A 20,553-nucleotide genomic window follows, 5' to 3' on the forward strand; every position below is an offset into this window, starting at 1 on the left:
AGTGACACCGTGAGAACTTACTTCCTGGAGGTTTTGTGTTACCATCTCTGCCCATCCACCTCCAGATCATCCCGGTTATCAATAACATCTACTTTCGGGATAAGAGATAACAGAGGATTCCTTGCCTGTCTTTTCGAGAGTCCCTGAAAGGTTTACTGTTTGTGGCTCCTTAAAGGGACCGAAGGAGAGCTTTAACACTGCTGATTTGAAACCCAGCCTCAAGCTCTTGCTCCACACGACTCCAGTCCTTTCTAACCTCTGGCTGTCCTGTGGGGACTTCTCTGGCTGGCTCCTCGTCACGTGTTCTTTGTTCTGACTTTCTGAACGCTGCTGTCTCCTGTTTCCCAAGTGAACTAGCACAAGGATGACACTTCTGCCCCCTGGAGTTTAGGCTCCGGCTTCCCAGGCTGACTTGCTGCCTCCAACTTGGGCTCTTCTGGGGCCACGGCTTGTGCTGCCTCCATCCACCCCTTTCTGGGTGGGGACGGGGCCCCTGCAGCACAGCCCTCTGCTGCCATCTGGTGGCCAGAGGCTTCCCCTTTTGCCGTGTCTTCACGAGGCACTTGCAGCCTGTACTGTGCTGCTTTCACACCTGGCAGGATTGGAAACTGTGTGTCTAACCGTCTCCGCGGCGGTGGGCGGGGAAGACTGGACCTTAATTATGAAGTCTGAGATAAAACGTCTTTGAATAAGAAAACGCCCTGGCACTGCCACCTTTCCCGCGTGAGATTCACTCTCCTCCAGCTCTGAATTTAAACTGTAAGCTGTCGTTCTAATTTCTTTTGACTTTTCAATTACACTAAAATGACTGAGAAACTTGCGGTGGCTTTTTAATACAATTCAGTCCTCAATTTTATTTGCTCAGTAGTCTGCTGGATAGGCTTTGTATCTCCTACTGCACGAGAACATCCAGGAAGCCCAAGACAAGATCCTGGAATTTGCATCTTGCAGTAACAATATATGTGTTGATTTAAATGACCGTAAGTCAAATGGAGCCAGTAGGATTTTTTTTAAGGTTCTTACCTTGAACTTCAAGATATAAGCAAAGATATACAGACGTGTGGCTCTGTGTAGACAGTTATGTTTATCTCACGCACACATTTCTAATATTCAGAATGAAGGCTTGTAAATGGTGATCCCCGCCCCAAAACGAACAGTCCCAAATTGGGAACCTCATTAAGAAATGGCTTAAGAGGAGCAGATAAATAACTTGACACATAAGAAGAAGATAGGTCACAAAATAACCAAAAGATAATCCAAGATTAACTCAAAACAGCACTAAGAGAAGCCTTCCAATGTGCACACAAAGACCTTCAGAATAAGTTTGCAGACGGATTCTATCAAACTCTGATACAACATCTATATTTTAAAGATCAGAATTTAAAAGATGTGTCTTCTACCTCGATCCGAGTGGACCAGAACCAGGAACCCACCGCCCTCGAGCAGAATATGGAACGTTACCTGTGTATGCAAAATCCACAGAAATGTGTTAAAGATAACTTTTCCACGGAAACCTTTGGTAAATGAATCTATTTTCAACTCACATCTATGCATTAAATCGGTGTTCTCAAAGAGGGATATTTTCTCCCGAGGGAACATCTGACAAAGCAGGTTATGCCAACTCCCAAGTGTGTCTATTCTGATCATAAATTCAGGGACTGCAGACAGAAAGCCCAGAACATTGCAGACATGAGAACACTGGGTCTCAAATGTGTTCTCAGAATTTCCTTTCTCTGGATGGGATCCTTGACTTCCGGCATCGTACCTGAATGTTACCCATTTTACTACTGCTAAGACATCCTGCACTTTTTACGCCACTGTGATTCTCAGCTTAGGAGCCGGTGCCGAAACCAACACTGCTTCAGATGTTTATTTCCTTTACCTACTGGATATCTCCACTCAGACGTCTAACGAGGATCTCAAACTTTAAAACTTATTCCCAATCTTTCCCCCACATCCTTAAACCTGAACTTTCATGCTCTTCATCCCATCTGATGTTAATAGAAGATGAGGTCAAAGAGATAATAACTGAGGACAATTCCACCCTTCCAGTAGCTCAGACAAAAAAAAAACTTGGGGCCGGTGACTCTCTTTCCCACAGCCCCATCCTAGCTCTACCTTCAAAACGTTGAGAATCCAACCATTTCTTACCACTTCCTGATTCAACTCATCTTAACCTCTTGCCTAATCAGATGTAGTTGCCTCCTACCAGGTCTTTCTTTCTCCCCCTTCCCCTCCCCACCACTGCATCCCTTTTACGTTCAACACAGCAGCTAAGTTGCTCCTGTTCAAATATATCAGATGATGTCCCTCCTCTACTCAAAACCCTCCCGTGACTTCTGGCCGCACACAAAGTCCACACAATGTCCATCACAGCCCCTGGGGTCTCTCTCTGCGCCCATCTTTTACTAGTGCCCCCAGCTTGATCGGTCCACTCAAGCCTCACAAGTCCTGTTGCTCTCACACACGCCACATGCCACACACTCTGCCTCGGAGCCTTGGCACTTGCCGTCCCTCTGTCTACACTGCTCGCTCACCAGCTCACCGTCTCAGTGTGGTGTTACCATCACTCACCTGCAACATTCACTTCACTCCAACACTCCTTAGCTTCTCTTTTCAACATCTAATGCATTATATACATATATTTTTTTAGTAGCTTTTCTCATTCTGCTATATTGAAAGTTCTGTGAGGGCAGAGATTTTTTATTTCAGTTATGTGTCCCCAGTGTTTGTAAGTGCTGATTCAAAAGAGGCATGCAATAAAGTATCTGTGAATACACGAATGATACACGAAAAGCAATCTTTGCTTAAACCTTAAAGATTTTGGACACCGTCACATCCGCAATGAGAAGCCCGCGCACCACAACAAAGAGTGGCCCCCTCTCGCCGCAACTAGAGAAAAGCCCGCATGCAGCAATGAAGACCCAACGCAGCCAAAAATAAATAAATTTATAAACAAAAAAAAATTAAAGCAAAAATGCCTTTAAACATTAAGAAATATAGTTGACATTAGAATTAAGGGTTTATCAGTTTGTAAAGCTGGACCAAGAACACTTTTGATCTCATTCAGTCACAGACTTGATTTCACATACTTTTGATGTGTTTGGATGTAGTCAACGGAAAACAAGTATCAATTACATAATAATTACTTAATAATGTCAATAGTATAATGTGGCCAAAGAAATTACGAGCCAATACATAAACAAGAGAATTAGCATTCAATATCTTTTCCTACAACTATGTGACAATAAGAATTAGATAATGTGAGGCAGAACAATAATGATATCACACTGTTAATAAAATGACTACAGTATTGTGGTTAATGAGACATAGAAGAATTACAAATAAAAAGGGAAATAAAATTGCAACCCAGGTGAGGGATTCATTTAGCCAGTCTTCAACTAAGAAGGTTACACTATAGTTACAACACAGAACTTGGAAGATCCTATTACCACGAATTTAGATGCAACCTGACAATAAAACTTAAGTGATATCTTGTCTTAGGAAAAAGCACTAGGTTGCAAAAACCTGAAACTGTTAAGTCACAGCTGGAAGCTCAAGAAGTCAAAGCTTGAACACAAAAAAGCAGTCACCTGAACAGCTGCCAGCTTACCCTTTGAGGGCAGATCCAGGTTTTATGCTTATGTTAGCATTTACCGTAATTACGCCCTTGAGCAGTTCCAGGCTTTACCTGGGCAACCTCACCAGCATCACCCGCCTCTTAGTCTCAAGTTATCAAGAGGTGAACTTCGGTGACCTGAGATGGCCCTTTTATTGGCAACTGTTGTGACCCTGGGAAGGTCTGTGTGTAGACATGGGATGAATTGGGAGATTGGGATTGACATATATACACTACCATGTGTAAAACAGATAGCGAGTGGGAACCTGCTGTAGAGCACAGGGAGCTCAGCTCGGTGCTCTGTGACGACCTAGAGGGGTGGGATAGGGGGGTGTGGAGGTGGGAGGGAGGTCCAAGAGGGAGGGGATATATGTATACATATAGCTGATTCATATGGTTGTACAGCAGAAACTAACACAACATTGTAAAGCAATTATACTCCAATAAAAAATAAAATTACTTTAAATTACTGATTTTTTGGGAATTCTCTATGCAAGTGTGGTAGCAAGCTTTCTAATCATGTAGTTTTGTGTATGCTGTTTTTAAGGTGCTTAAAATTATTAATTTGCTTAATCTGATGAATTAGATTTGCAAGAGCTGCTTTAGGTACTTGAGAAAAATTAGTTCATTAAATTTAAAATCTTATCTAAGTGTTAAGAGAATCAATGTATTCAAACATTCTAAGGAAAATGATAAATATGTATTAAATATCTGGGAATAAGTTAATATGTTAAATGTAATAAAATGTAAGTAAAAATGATTGCTTTGTATTTTCACAAAATAGATTTGAAATAAAAAGATCTACAAGAATATCCAGTTTAAGATTAAAATATGAATGTGAATTAAAACACAAGTAACTGTCAATGTTCCTCCTTGAACATTCTTGTAAACACCCAACAGATACTAAAAATAAATTACTAACAATTCTAGTGCCAGGTTTTTTCTTCATTTTTAATATGAGACACTCATTATTCGTTTATCGACACTAAATAACAAAGAATCCATTTCATACAAAATGAAGGGTTGTCTTAAGTTTTCAGTTCTTAAAGCTTATTACTAATAACATAATCATATTTATTTTTCTTAAATGGTAGCATAGAGAATTACTTACATATAACACATTATGAATGAAAAATAAGTAAACTTTTACCTTATAAGAATAGCTGATATAAAAATTTTTCACCTGAGAATAGATTCTTTCATTTTATGTAACATGTTCTTTCAGGAAAGAAAATGAAAAATCAATGTTAGCAATATTAAAAATACATGAGGGGTAAGCATTTCTATTTTTAAAAAATTAATGTGTATTTATGTTACATAAAAATACAGCATGATTTTTCCTCAAATTCAGAGCACATTTAGAAGAAAATGTTGTGTGACCAACAGAACAATAAAAGCATGACAACACTTACCCTAAATAGAATTGTGCCCCAATAAAATAGTGTTACTACCACTAACAAAGCATCTGTCATATTATATGATATTAAAGTACATAAGTATGTACCCTCCTCCTACTAGACTGTAAGATCTTACACGGTCAAAGTGGATAGTTATTTTCTATCCAAAGAACCCATTGCTTGAAACTTGATCACTAAGCTGTCTGTTGAATAAAATTACTCTAAAAACATTTTAATGATAAAAATATTGGTTTTAGATAGTTTGGGCCAATTGAAAGGAAAAAAAAGGCTTAAAAGAAAACCCACAGCCTTTTACTGAGAACAAACTGGAAGAAAGATTAAGAGCTCACAAAGAGAAATGTAAAGGACGCTCATCATCGTGTTTTTCAGGCCTCGTTCCTAACGCTGCAGACAGACGTTCGCATTATTAGTCACGAACCACGGTCGCTCCGTGAAGTCCAAGTGTTCACTTTTAAGATTTGATTGTGGGTGGAAAATATAAGGCAGGTGATGCGGCTTTTTCTAATTTTTCCTAATATATGTATTTATATTTATTTGTATTGGTACAGAAAAAAAGTTTTGAGATTATAATTTAAGACATCTTGAACTGTACACTGTCAATAAAGATAAATTTCATATTTGACCTGCTGTGTCCTCTTCTCCCCACCCCACTTACCCTTGTTTTCCTAAGTAGTAGTTAAATTATACTTCTGAATAGAAAAAATTCTCTTACTGTGAAAAAATGGGAACAGAACAGTCCTACATTTTAATTTTAATTAAATTAAAATAAGCTAATTCATAACCAAAATATATTCACTCTAAGTATGTAAAAACTTTTTTAAAAAGTCCTTTTTTAAAAAAAATGCTTACAAGAGCACAATAATAGTAAAGTAACTGAATGAACTTTTAATAGATAGGAAACATGATTATGACTGGTCAGCAGAGCTACAAAAACACCCCCCCAAAGAGAAACCCTGGGTATTTACAGGAATATTAGACACGAAAAGATATCTCTTTACGGCACTGGTTAGCAATGACTTGCTTAGAAAATACAATGTGCTATTTACTAATTTATCTACAAAGGTAAAGATTTGCTTTCCAAGGTTTCCTGACTTGTCTTCATCGTGTAGTACTATAGTTTAAAAGTTACAACTTTTACTAAAGATGGAAAAGCGAGATTCTCAGGTGAAGAACCAAAAGGTAGGTATCATGAGGCAAGTGCCTTGATAATAAAAGATTAAACATACTAGGCCAACTGAATCCTACGAGGGGAAGTAACTTCGCTGTGGGTTGTGGAATCCGACCAGAGGCTGTAAAACAGCTCATTTAGATTAGTTAGAAGACAGACCTCTGAGACGGCGGGTAACGTACCTGCAGTGTTAGCAATGTGGCCAAAGCGACAGAGGAAGATGCCAGTCATGTACCTTGTACCGAGGCTGAGAAAGGTGCACTATTGTACGTCAGCTGCTACAGCCTAAAAGCACAGCTGTCTGATTACACGGGACGGCGACAACTGAAGTTTCACCTGCGTTAGTTAGTAGCTTCATTAAAGGGTGTAGGAGCAAGAGGGAGGAGATATGGGAACATATGTATACGTGTAGCTGATTCACTTTGTTATACAGCAGAAACTAACACACCATTGTAAAGCAATTATACTCCAATAAAGATGTTTAAAAAAAATGTTTGTACTGCCCCAGAAAAATATCAATTTATATTAAAAACCAACAGAAATATTATGTTTTCTCTGCTACCATAATAAAAACGATCTCAAGTTAAAAAAAAAAAAAAAAAGGGTGTGGATCTTTAGAGGAGCTCAGCGCCAAACCCTTCTGCTGTGGCTGCTGTTCTTTAAGACTCTTCGTAACGCAATAAACACACGCCTAATATATTTGTTTTCACAAAGTTAATAACTTTCACCCGTCTGGTTGAAATATAATGTCCACTAGTAGGATTTATATTATAGTATACCTATAGTCCACACGTGGGATCTACAAGGAAATATTTCTAAGACTATCTTAACTGTAATCCTACTTCAACTCTGTCAGAGAGTGAAATTCTGGTTTCTTATTAAAGAGAATTATGTATAGTTTACTTATCCTTAATTTAACGCCCAAAAGCTTATTTACATTCCACCACGTTCCAAAGTGAATCTGAGATGAGTAACTAAATAAGTCTACCCGGTGATACAGTTAAAACTCTATAAGGGAGAGAGATACTCAAATAATACAGTTTATTTCTAGAATAAAAGAAAATGTGTCCTTTGGAAGGAAGATGACAAAAAAATTTCTATCTTCCACGAGGGGTGGAGGAGAAGGTATGGCTTAATTCTTGTAGCTCTAGATGTCTGTCATTCTAGCCACAAACAGTCAAAGAATCAGATTATTACATAATAAGATTCTACACATGGTCTTCCACAATAATGGAAACACCTCTGAATTTTACCGTAAGCAAAAGAACTGTAACAAGAGCACTGTACCTGAGTTACTTATGTCTAAAATCACCTAACAGAACAAGGTCTCGTTTCAGTTATTCTGGCTGATGAGTGCCACCCAGTGAATGTCACTTCCTGCAGACCTCTAAGTGCACTGAGACTGTCCAGTGTTCAGGTTTTAGGACGCCAACTTCCATTGTTTCTTTTAGAAATTAAAAAGGAGAAGCAAACTTTTGCTTTATGTCTCTGTTCTACGTGTTATTTATGTATTCGTTTTTTATTTAGACTGGGGTATTACATACTTATGTAACAAGATGGTATAAACTTAAAAGATAACTGTTCAAAATAAAATGATTCTATCACTATTTCTTCAAATCATAAAATCACAAGCACTGTTTCTGAAAAGTGAAAAAGTACATATTCAACTTCACATACAGACTACAGTGCAGTATACTTCAGATACAAACGTGCAGTTTCACTGCATTATACACAAGTCTTATTTGAAGAAAAGCAAAACACACAACCAACAGCATTTCAATTAACGAAGTCAGGAAAATCCCACATGCTTTCATGGTTCTCCAATTACCGTTCAAGCAATAAACGTTTAAACCAAAGTTAAAATAAAGTGAAAAAGAAAGAAATGCAGTAAGCAGACTGAGCAACACAAATTCAAAATACTACTCTGTCTTCCTGTGTTCTCTCCCACCAAAGTGTGCTGTTCGGAGTACCACAAGCGTTATCTTCTTCCTCTTGTTCTTTAGTGAGTTCTACAAAAACCTAAATGAAAATAAATAAATGAATACAAAATTCTGTTGTGAAATTACCTTACAAAAATGTTAACTAAATCAGCAATGGCATAAGGCTATACCTAATTACATTAACCATTCAAGTATCAAGAGATATACTGCCATTATTTAAACAGAATAATCTCCACTAATCCCACAAAAAGATGAATGTTACTTTAGAGGATTAATAGATTATTTGTTTTTTGATTAATATATTAAAGTAGCATCATAAAAAATATTTATAAATATTTAAGCAATGTAATTTCAGATGTGCTAATCTGAAATACCACCCATCATGACTCATTTTCTTCAAACTGAAGAAAAAATACTGAGCTATTCAAAATAAGCAGATGGAGAACCTCAAGTTGTTTAAAATTTACAAAGTTTAGGAATATTCTATAGCGATTGGTCTCTGGCTCACAATCTCCTTCCCTGTCCAATATATACCTAAACAATTAGATACTGGACACCTTCTTCTACAGAAGAACTTTTTAAATTTAACTTTATAGTACCTGTTCCAATGTCGCTTGAGAAAAGCTGTATTCTTCAATGGCAAAAGTATGTTTAGCTGTTAACATATAAAAATAATATTCCACGTCTTAATATTTTTAAGTAATAAAATGGCAATAACTTCTGAGTGGCTAACAATCTGTTTTTTGTTGTTGTTGTTGTTTTAATCTCTATAATCAACTCACTTCAATGTAAAGCTGCCAATACAGGTCACTTTCCTCTATCCGCTTCCTTTCTCTCCCAGCCGCCCGATTCTCTACGGCCCTAAGCGCAACGTAACTCATGGGACAGCCTTGCCTTATGCACCTGTTCCAAGCAGCTCCTCTTTCCCTCCTTTCTTCTTCTTCCTCATTTACTCCTGTTTTCATGCTTCTTTTGCTCCTGCTCTCTCTCTCCCATCCCCCAGTCCCAGTACAGTCCATTCTGGACTTCTTACACTAGATTCTGGATATTATTGGTCATGTGTCCATATGCTTTTCTATATTTATTTTAGGTCCGTTTGCATTCTGTTCCAATATCAAATTTCTGGTTTTCTATTCATTCCTTTAATTCTCCCTAATTACTTCAAATGTTCTCTTTAATCATGAAGAAAACACTAGGAGGGAATTCCCTGGTGGTCCAGTGGTTAGGACTCTGTGCTCTCACTGTGGAGGGCACGGGTTCAATCCCTGGTCGGGGAACTAAGATCCCACAAGCCGCGAGGCGCAGCCAAAAAAACAAAAAAAGTATATTTAATGAAGGAACACTTTTTTTTTCTTTTAAAAAGAAAGCACCAGGAAGTTTCATAGTTTACAAATGCCGTAAAATAACCTGTACATGAATACGTGCCCCATCCAGGAGACTGCCTCTCTCTGCTGGTGAGGTATCTTTATCCCATCTAACATTTATTTTTAAAATGCCAAGATCCAATAAACTTCTTTAAAGTTTAGATTTAGGAATGCCTACCCTCTTGCACTATGAATTCTCCTCTCCCTTCTCTGCCTGCCACTGGAGTCTTGCTACCATTGCTACCTCTCTGGTCTAATACAAAGTAAGGATTCACGAAATTCAGTGCTCCCACTTCTGGACTGAACTAGTGAGGGCTAATTAGGATGAACTTTCTCAGAGATGCAACGTGAAAAACCGCAGTGATGTCCAGTGAAAGGTTTACACTACAATACAGTTAATCTACAAAATCCCTAGCGTATGAATATTTACCTACAGTTTAGATTAAATTAGTAAAAGGTCATCTTCTTACTTACCATAGTTTCTACAGTAAACTTGAGTCCCAACTTCTAAACTTTTTAATAAAATTCTTTAATAATTCGAAAGCTACCTCACAATGTTTTTCAAATATTACTTACCTTCTTCCAGCTTAGAAAAAGATTGTGAAAGGGACTGAACATCTTCCTTAGGAATTTTATAAGCCAAAATAGAAGAAAAACTGAAAGCAAAGATAAAATACAGGTAAATTCAAAATCACGACTATGCATTCTGAAGCTAAAGTTCAACATTTTGAAAGTTCAAAATATAACTTATTTTGATACTTATTTAGATAAAAAGTATTTTAAATCTTAAAATATTTCCATGCACAATAAAATAACTCTCTCATTACTCCTGGATAAGAACTTTAAAAACTTTAAATACTATTACATGTTGAAAGATCTAACATTAAAAATAAGCTAGCTTCATAAAACTCCATTCATCAAACTACATTAGTTCAATATTGGTTATAATACATTTTTTCATTAATCCTTAATACAATAACCAATTTTTACGATTATTGCTGTACAAAGAAATGTAACTAAATTTTTAAAATCTTTACCTTTCCTGACGGCTTGCATTTGGGAAAATATGCTGAATTTCTCTTTGAAGACGGTCTACTTCTAGGTTTTCTATCCACTCCTTTAATTTGATTTCCAAAAAGTATCCTTTTCCAAATTTACTCTTCAGATGTTGGACTGTCCCAATACATCTGTAGTAATTTTTAAAAGGAAGTACAGATATAAGATAACCTGACAGTTTTGAAGATAATTTCTCACTTAAGAATGATTTAAATAAAATTCCTACGTTGGAATACTTGTCAATTTATATAAAAGTTGCAAATATAAGAGATAATACAGAGTCTTCATATACCCCTCCCCCAATTTCAGTTTCCCTAATACTGTCATCTTGTATTACCATGACACATTTGTCAAAATTAAGAAACCAACACTGGTATATTATTACTGAGTTTATTGCCTTTACTTGGACTTCACCGGTTTCTCCACTAATGTCTTCCTTCTGCCCCAGGATCCACTCAGGATCCCACTGTGCTGTGTGGTCACACCTCCTCAGTTTCCACTGCTCGGGGACAGTTTCTTATTCTATCCTTCTTGGTCTTGGTCATGACTTGGACCAGCAGTTTTGAGAACTGTTTTTGTAGACTGTCCCTCAATTTGGGGTAGGATGTTTTTCTCATGATTAGACTGGGGTGTGGGTTTTTGGAGCCAAGAACACAGAGCTGAAGTACTTTCTCATCACGTCTCAGGGGGCATGTGGTGACCATGTGGCCCTGCCTGGTTAGGGGGGTATGTGTCCCATTTCTCTGCTGTAAAGTTACTATCCACCCCTTCCCATACTTTAGGATACAGACTGGCTAAGTCCAGACGATACTTGGGAGATACTACACAATCTGGCATCTTTCTGTAAAGAGATGTGTCTCTACTCCCACATTTATTTACTTACTCCATCGCTTACCTATATGAGTATGAACTCGTATATTTATTTTATACGCTGGGTTACAATCCCATACAATGCCTACCAATTTTTAAAAATAGCAAATATCATGCCTGAAAATAACACTCTCAGTTGTTGAATAATTAAGCCAATTCCAAATGCAGAGTGGCTGGCCAATTTTTGGAAAAAATTAACATATTTCCAAGTGATTCTAGAGAAAGCTGATAAAACAAGGCAGCATTTTTTAACATTTAAGCTAATGTGTATTATTATAAGTTTCTGAAATGACGGCGTTCAAAATCCAGACGCGTGCCCCGCCCTGCGCCCCTACCCCCTCCGCGGCAAACAGCCACCTTAGCCGCCCAGACACCAGGATAGCCACTCGGTCACAGACGGCCTCCACCTCCTCCATGCAATGAGTGGCCAGGATAGCTGCCCGCGTTTTGTTGTTAAACGCAGCTCTAATTGCGCTCCTACAAGATATAAATAAAACGAAAAGAAGGGAAGGTGGCACCTGCACGTTCATGAAAATACCTGAGTTTTAAAAATCCAACTATTTGGTTAATTTAAATTTATCAAATATCATTGCTATAATTAGTATATTCTGCCCAACTGTGATTCTTCTATCCCAACTCATTTTACCTTATTTTTGAAAGCTTGTCAAATGGAAAGAAAGTTCACGACGATTTCAAGCGTTTCTATGGGTTAAAAGTATGCTAACCAACCGATTACAGAAACCGATGGCTTTTCATGTTATAACAAAAATAGCCACAGAATCACAGGGAAACCTTAACATGCATCTGAACCAAACCTCACATTTTACAGACGTGGAAATCTAGGCTCAAAGAGTTGGTCAAACAATTATGAGTACCTAGAAAGAGAGTTCCAATGGACATTTAAGACAATACTGTTATGAGATGTTTACTTACATATGTTACTTTATACAGGAAAAAAACCTTTAAAAAACTATTCAGACAACAGTACTCTCATTTTTGTCCTGGCACACATAATATACTGTTAACAGCTGATGAAAAATATGACCAGGTTTAAAAAGTTTAAGGGGATCTCGAGAAATTTTTAATTACGATTTTTCCTTTTGTGCAGGATTTTTAATCGATACGTGTATGTAACTAACACGAAACCACCCGTGATGATGCTACAGCACAATGGGTCTCAAGCGTCCCTGACGTCATACTTACCACATGTGCTGTTTGGCTTTAGGGTCCATACCTGTGGATGGTTCGTCTAGCAGAGTAACGGGAGGGTTCCCCAGCATACTCAGAGCAAAACACAGCTGGACGGAAAGAAAACGGAGTGCGGGGGGGGAGGCTGTAAGAAACTCTATCAGGTGGACCTAGAGCCTGTCATACAGAGTGAAGTAAGTCCGGAAGAGAAAAACAAATACCGTATGCTAACACATATATACAGAATCTAAAAAAGAAAAAAAAAAAAAGGTTCTGAAGAACGTAGGGGCAGGACAGGAATAAAGATGCAGGTGTAGAGAATGGACTTGAGGACACGGGGAGGGGGAAGGGTAAGCTGGGACGAAGTGAGAGAGTGACATGGACATATATACATGACCAAATGTAAAATGGATAGCTAGTGGGAAGCAGCCGCATAGCACAGGGAGATCAGCTCAGTGCTTTGTGACCACCTAGAGGGGTGGGATAAGGAGGGTGGGAGGGAGACGCAAGAGGGAGGGGATATGGGGATATATGTATACGAATAGCTGATTCACTTTGTTATACAGCCGCAACTAACACAACAATGTAAAGCAATTATACTACAATACAGATGTTAAAAAAAATTAAAAATAGAATGTGAAAGAAGAAAAGAAGAAAAAAAAAGAAACTCTACCAGGCACCAGACTATACACACACTTGTCGTTTAATAAAAGTACCTTCCGCTTGATTCCTGCAGGTAGTTTCTTTACCGTTTTCTGGAGATGTTCTTTTAAATCAAGTGCATTTGTTATTCTGCAAAATACACAATACAAAATGAGTGCACCATGATGCACATAAATACAAAGTGATCACTGACACTGTTTTTTTCCAGAACAATTACTCTGTTGAAGCTCACTTTAAATAAATTAATATCTTGATTAAAAGGTTCACTTTAAAATACGTTTCATGACATTTATAGGTACATTCATTCTGTATTTATAAATAAAAATGTTTCCTTTTCATTTTCATGGCTGTCATAATTTGGTAAAGAATATATGAAAAATTAATGATCTTCTTCTATGAAAATTATGATCCACGGAAATGCCTGTTATGAAATTTTAAAGCCGTGGCATGTAAACCTTTCTCCAGGTAACAAAAGGGTTCTAGAGACAATTATTTTACCGAATTATGACCTCTTTCATGTCACTGGCACTCATTCCTTTCACAGCTCCATAAATTTCAAAATGTTCCTGTAATGTAATCTCTGGCCACAGTGGGTTTATCTGAGGACAGTAGCCCATACACTTTACGGAATCATCATCTCCAGCTGGGTCTGAAGAATAGTCTCCTAGAAATACCTGCAGAAATATAAACCGAGTGTAATGACTATTTTTGCTTAACTTACATCGTAAAGGAAGTGGCATGTGGGTTAATTCAAACTCCTTCCAAACTCCTGACTTCCTAAAGTCAGGGTCACAGCAGGTCAGATTCTCACCCCTTTCTGATGAAGAAACGACATACATGGCTGTGTCAGAGATGAGTGACATGGCCAGAAAAGGTGGCCACGGATGCAGGGTTGGATGGGAAGGCAAGGTCCGTTTTAACCAGGAGGATCAGGGGGCCCCACAGAAAGGTGATTTTTGAGCCAAGGGAACAAGTGAATTTGATCATCTGGTTTTCTATGGGGTAAGGGATAGCCAACATAAGGGATACCTAAGGTAAAAGGAAAAGAGTCAAGTGTGCCTGGCATTTTCCAGCAAAGCAATGAGCCAGCGTGGCTGGTGTGAAGGAAGCAGGTTCCTGTGATCAAAGGCTAGCTGACGGCAAGGTCAAGATTAGCTCCTCTATTTCCTGAGGTTAATACAACGGGCTTCTATTAAGTCAGTGGACAAATCACCCATGCTTGTAATCAGCATAAAAGCAGAAATACTGTACCTGTGTGTGTTCTGCATGTGTGTATGCAAATTTGACTATGAACATTATTCTCACAGATAACCAATAAGATCATAATTTGATCAAGCTATCCTAAAAAATTAATACTAAAAACATGAAATTTGAGCATCAACATCCCATTTGTCACTAAGAAATTTATTTTAATTAAAAATATAAATCATATTGAATATATCCCATACCATTATACCATACCTGGCCTGAAGTTGGTTCTATATCACCAACCAGAATATTAATAATCGTGCTTTTGCCTGCACCATTTGGACCCAATAGTCCCAAGATCTCTCCTAAAGGAATTAAAAGAAAAATTGTCATATGTAAATCAAACTAAAAAATGAAAATTACTCTTCCAGAAAAGTTATTCAAGAAAAAATAATTAAATACCAGCCTTTTTTCACACAGAAGGAGACATATTTATTTGCCACTTTCTTTATTTTTCTTGTAAGAAAAAAATCTTTCTTGTCTTCATATTCTTTATGCAAATTGTTGACCATAATGGCTGGCTTCTAATAAGGGAAATAGGATTTAAAAAAAGAGTTATAAATCAGATATCCATCGTTCAATGACAGGCCGTACACAGCTCATGGCCATATCGTAAGAACTATATTTGCTAATAAGGGGTACTGCATAGATAACTGTCCATTTATGATGGGAATAATGGCTTGTTCAAAAGAAAGTGGACATATTTTTTCAAAGACAGGCTTCTTGGCAATCGATTCATATAAGGGGACAATTTTCGAGGCTAACCCTGTGCAGAGGGGCTGCTCACTGCTCACCGCACACGGCTCAGCAAGAGAGACTGAGTTACCTCCTCGTGGCGCTGGCAGCTCAGCAATTCTTTGACCTTCACCCTTTCAGCTCTGACATCTTCATCTTCATCCTCATTGTTTGGTGGTTCCGGAAACTTCCTACTTTTGGACTTTGTTGTAAGGGTCCTGAAAGTATAAATAGATTTTCAAATAATTAAAATGGTAAGAAATTGAAGCACTACATAGAGAAAAGACTGAAAAAAATATAGCAACATGTACTCTGTTATCGGAGATCAGTTATCTCTTAAAGGTAGAAATTACAGAGCTATTTTTCACTCACTGACATCATCTGGATGATATTATCTAAATTCATTCATTTATTCAACAATTATTTATAACCAGTATATGTCAAGCACTAGTTCACAGAAAGATAAAAAAGATTAAAAAAAAAACAACACAGACCCTGCTCTCAAAGAATTTACATCTTGGGTGTACATGAGATGACCAAGGCAGCATGGACGGAGAGGCTGAAGTCAGCATCCGTAGCAACACCATAAAGGTGGTCAGAGGAAAGAGTGCTTCCAAAGGAAATTCTGAAGTACTATTAAGAGAGATAAAGAGGCAAATAGAAGTTGACATTATGGGAAAAAAAAAAAAGAAAGAAAGAGGAGAAAAGTTTAAGGGAAGAGGTCAGTCACATTTAAGGCTGTAGATCAGTTAAAGAGGGTGAGCCTACTTTACCAGACAGAGAGGAGCCATTAGTTACCTTACCGCAAACAGGAGCAGTCAAGAGGTGAGGGCAGGAGCCAGATGGCAGGAGTTAGGGAGTGAATGGGATGTGAGAAAGGAGGTGACAAACTGGAGGTGGAAGCTTTCTGGCTATAAGAGGAAAGAGACTGTCTTTTCCCCATTGTATATTCTTGCCTCCTTTATCAAAGATAAGGTGACCATATGTGCGTGGGTTTATCTCTGGGCTTTCTATCCTGTTCCATTGATCTATATTTCTGTTTTTGTGCCAGTACCATACTGTCTTGATTACTGTAGCTTTGTAGTATAGTCTGAAGTCCAGGAGACTGATTCCTCCAGCTCCGTTTTTCTTTCTCAAGATTGCTTTGGCTATTCGGGGTCTTTTGTGTCTCCATACAAATTGTGAAATTTTTTGTTCTAGTTCTGTGAAAAATGTCAGTGGTAGTTTGATAGGGATTGCACTGAATCTGTAGATTGCTTTGGGTAGTACAGTCATTTGCACAATGTTGATTCTTCCAATCCAAGAACATGGTATATCTCTCCATCTATTTGTATCATCTTTAATTTCTTTCATCAGTGTCTTATGATTTTCTGCATACAGGTCTTTTGTCTCCTTAGGTAGGTTTATTCCTAGGTATTTTATTCTTTTTGTTGCAATGGTAAATGGGAGTGTTTTCTTAATTTCACTTTCAAATTTTTCATCATTAGTGTATAGGAATGCAAGAGATTTCTGTGCATTAATTTTGTATCCTGCTACTTTACCAAATTCATTGATTAGCTCTAGTAGTTTTCTGGTAGCGTCTTTAGGATTCTCTATGTATAGTATCATGTCATCTGCAAAGAGGGACAGCTTAACTTCTTCTTTTCGATTTCGATTCCTTTTATTTCTTTTTCTTCTCTGATTGCTGTGGCTAAAACTTCCAAAACTATGTTGAATAACAGTGGTGAGAGTGGGCAACCTTGTCTTGTTCCTGATCTTAGTGGAAATGGTTTCAGTTTTTCACCATTGAGGATGATGTTGGCTGTGGGTTTGTCATATATGGCCTTTATTATGTTGAGGTAAGTTCCCCCTATGCCTACTTTCTGGAGGGTTTTTATCATAAATGGGTGTTGAATTTTGTCGAAAGCTTTCTCTGCATCTATCGAGATGATGATATGGTTTTTCTCCTTCAATTTGTTAATACGGTGTATCACACTGATTGATTTGCATATATTGAATAACCCTTGCATTCCTGGGATAAAACCCCACTTGATCATGGTGTATGATCCTTTTAATGTGCTGTTGGATTCTGTTTGTTAGTATTTTGTTGAGGATTTTTGCATCTATGTTCATCAGTGATATTGGTCTGTAGTTTTCTTTTTTTGTGACATCTTTGTCTGGTTTTGGTATCAGGGTGATGGTGGCCTCGTAGAATGAGTTTGGCAGTGTTCTTCCCATATACAATGGAGAAAAGACAGCCTCTTCAGTAAGTGGTGCTGGAAAAACTGGACAGCTACATGTAAAAGAATGAAATTAGAACACTCCCTAATGTCATACACAAAAATAAACTCAAAATGGATTAAAAACCTAAATATAAGGCCAGACACTATCAAACTCTTAGAGAAAAACATCGGCAGAACAGTCTATGACCTAAATCACAGCAAGATCCTTTTTGACCCACCTCCTAGAGAAAGGGAAATAAAAACAAAAATAAACAAATGGGACCTAATGAAACTTCAAAGCTTTTGCACAGCAAAGGAAACTATAAACAAGATGAAAAGACAACCCTCGGAATGGGAGAGATTATTTGCAAATGAAGCAACTGACAAAGGATTAATCTCCAAAATTTACAAGCAGCTCATGCAGCTCAATATCAAAAAAACAAACAACCAAATCCAAAAATGGGCAGAAGACCTAAACAGACATTTCTCCAAAGAAGATACACAGATTGCCAACAAACACATGAAAGAATGCTCAACATCATTCATCGTTAGAGAAATGCAAATCAAAACTACAATGCGATATCATCTCACACGGGTCAGAATGGCCATCATCAAAAAATCTACAAACAACAAATGCTGGAGAGGGTGTGGAGAAAAGGGAACCCTCATACACTGTTGGTGGGGATGTAAATTGATACAGCCACTATGGAGAACAGCATGGAGGTACCTTAAAAAACTAAAAATAGAACTATCATACGACCCAGCAATCCCACTACTGGGCATATACCCTGAGAAGACCATAATGCAAAGAGAGTCATGTACCACAATGTTCATTGCAGCTCTATTTACAATAGCCAGGACATGGAAGCAACCTAAGTGTCCATCGACAGAAGAATGGATAAAGAAGATGTGGCACATATATACAATGGAATATTACTCAGCCATAAAAAGAAACGAAATTCAGTTATTTGTAGAGAGGTGGATGGACCTAGAGTCTGTCATACAGAGTGGAGTAAGTCAGAAAGAGAAAAACAAATACCATATGCTACCACATATATATGGAATCTAAAAAAAAAAGTCATGAAGAACCTAGGGGCAAGACGGGAATAAAGACACAGACCTACTAGAGAATGGACTTGAGGACACGGGGAGGGGGAAGGGTAAGCTGGCACAAAGTGAGAGAGTGGTAGTGTATATATGGACATATATACACTACCAAATGTAAAATAGATAGCTAGTGGGAAGCAGTCGCATAGCACAGGGAGATCAGCTCGGTGCTTTGTGACCAGTTAGAAGGGTGGGATAGGGAGGGAGGGAGGGAGGGAGACGCAAGAGGGAAGAGATATGGGGATATATGTGTATGTATAACTGATTCACTTTGTTATAAAGCAGAAACTAACACACCATTGTAAAGCAATTATACTCCAATAAAAACGTTAAAAAAATAAAAAATATACGTATGATCAAAAAAAAAAAAAGGAAAGAAGGGATAAGAGCTAGAGAGGGATTCAGGTTTCAATGTGATTGATGAGTTCTGACATGTATTACTTTGTTTTATATGGGAGGAAGGCGACCTCCTCCCAAAGGGAAATATACCCTAATAAGATCCAAAAGGGAAAGACACAGAAAAAGAGAGCTGACTGAGCAACATCTTTAAGCAGACAGAACACAGGAAGACTTGGATAACAAGGCGGACACCTTCCTCTGGGGCTGGGAAAAAGCAAGAGTGACGAAAGATGTGGACAAGTGTGTACACGTTTTATAATTTATAATCAGGTGCTTCTGTTTCCTGAGACAGATGGCAAGATCATCCACTGAGAAGTAAGAAGTGAGGTGAGCTGAGGTGACTCTGAGAATCTGAGGGATAGAAAGAAGGCCTGCGAGAACTACGGAAAAGAAAAAGATAGGAAGGTGCTGAGTAGGTAAAGGCGTAGGGTTGCCAAACAGCGTTACAACAGAGCTGAGTGTCTATGGGATGAGTATGTGGCATCATCAGTGGCTCTGATGCAAACAGAGCGTGAAGTGGAACAGAGACGAAAGTCACTGGCTTGGAGAAAATCAGAAGCTGAGGGGTTACGGTGTTGGAAGGGTTATCCGTGTGGATGCTGATATCTCCCCCAAAACGAGAGCAGGAATAAAGGCAAAGACGCAGAAGGAGAGCCAGAAACTCTGCCTCAATGGATGAGAGACGGGTCCAGTGGCTAGTGAATAACCACTACACATTTACCAATACTTTCCAGTTTTCTCCAGAATGTGAATATTCAGCAAATAAACAAATACGTGAGAAATATAAAAAAGAAATTCAGAACCAATTTAGTACCAATGGCCGTATTTCAAGAAATAACTCTTCTTCAAATTTAAAACATCCTTTGAAAAAAAATGCACAGACTTGGAGAAAATATTTTAAAATATATCTGATAAGAGATTTGTATCCAGAATATATTAAAAAAACTCAAAATTCAATAATATAAAGACAACCCAATTTTTTAAATGGGCAAAGGATTCAGACTGACATGTCTCCAAAGTAGATATAAAAATGAACAATAAGCACATTGAAAGACACTCCACATCATGAATCATCAGGGAAGTGCAAATAAAAACCACAATGAGACACTAATGTGCACCCACGAGAATAGCTAAAATCAAAAAGACAGTAACACGTATGGGAAACAACGTGAAGAAAACAGAACCCTCATCCACTCCTAGGAGTAAAATGGTGCAGTCACTGTGGAAAACAGTCTGGCAGTTCTTGAAAAGGTTAAACATAAAGCTACCACAATGACTCATCAATTCCACTCCTAGGTATCCTCCCAAGAGAAATGAAAATGTACGTCCACGCAAATACTTGCACTCAAATGTGCATCGTAGCATGACTCACACTAGCCAAAAAGTGGCAACAGCTCAAATGCCAATCAACCGATAAATAGATCAAGTGTGGTATATCCATACCATGTAATATTACTCTGCAAAAACAAACAAACAAAAAGGTAATGAGGTACTGCTACATGTTACAACGTGGATGAACTTCCAGAACATTATGCCCAAGTAAAAGAAGCCAGACAAGAAAAGACCCCATCTTGCAT

The 20,553-nt window shown here is 38.0% G+C and overlaps 1 protein-coding gene across 8 annotated transcripts in view; it reads right to left on the bottom strand.

Annotated features, from left to right (window-relative positions):
- Window positions 1-7,232: 7,232 nt before the first annotated feature.
- Window positions 7,233-20,553, bottom strand: part of ABCA5 (ATP binding cassette subfamily A member 5) — a 63,394-nt gene continuing 50,073 nt past the window's right edge. For 6 of the 8 annotated variants that reach the window (XM_059908252.1, XM_059908254.1, XM_059908256.1 and 3 more), the window contains 11 exons: window positions 15,361-15,487; window positions 14,941-15,058; window positions 14,748-14,839; window positions 13,785-13,960; window positions 13,340-13,415; window positions 12,639-12,733; window positions 11,793-11,912; window positions 10,547-10,696; window positions 10,086-10,165; window positions 8,745-8,800; window positions 7,233-8,224 (listed from right to left, as the gene is read on the bottom strand). In XM_059908252.1, coding sequence (XP_059764235.1) covers window positions 8,117-8,224; window positions 8,745-8,800; window positions 10,086-10,165; window positions 10,547-10,696; window positions 11,793-11,912; window positions 12,639-12,733; window positions 13,340-13,415; window positions 13,785-13,960; window positions 14,748-14,839; window positions 14,941-15,058; window positions 15,361-15,487 — 1,198 coding nt within the window. In that variant the 3' untranslated portion in view covers window positions 7,233-8,116. Of the gene's footprint in view, window positions 8,225-8,744; window positions 8,801-10,085; window positions 10,166-10,546; window positions 10,697-11,770; window positions 11,913-12,638; window positions 12,734-13,339; window positions 13,416-13,784; window positions 13,961-14,747; window positions 14,840-14,940; window positions 15,059-15,360; window positions 15,488-20,553 lie in introns of those variants that run through there. The other 2 variants (XM_059908257.1, XM_059908259.1) reach the window with 2 other exon arrangements.

This window comes from Balaenoptera ricei, chromosome 20 (genome assembly GCF_028023285.1).
Source record: "Balaenoptera ricei isolate mBalRic1 chromosome 20, mBalRic1.hap2, whole genome shotgun sequence".
In the NCBI taxonomy this organism is placed as follows: Eukaryota; Metazoa; Chordata; class Mammalia; order Artiodactyla; family Balaenopteridae; genus Balaenoptera; species Balaenoptera ricei.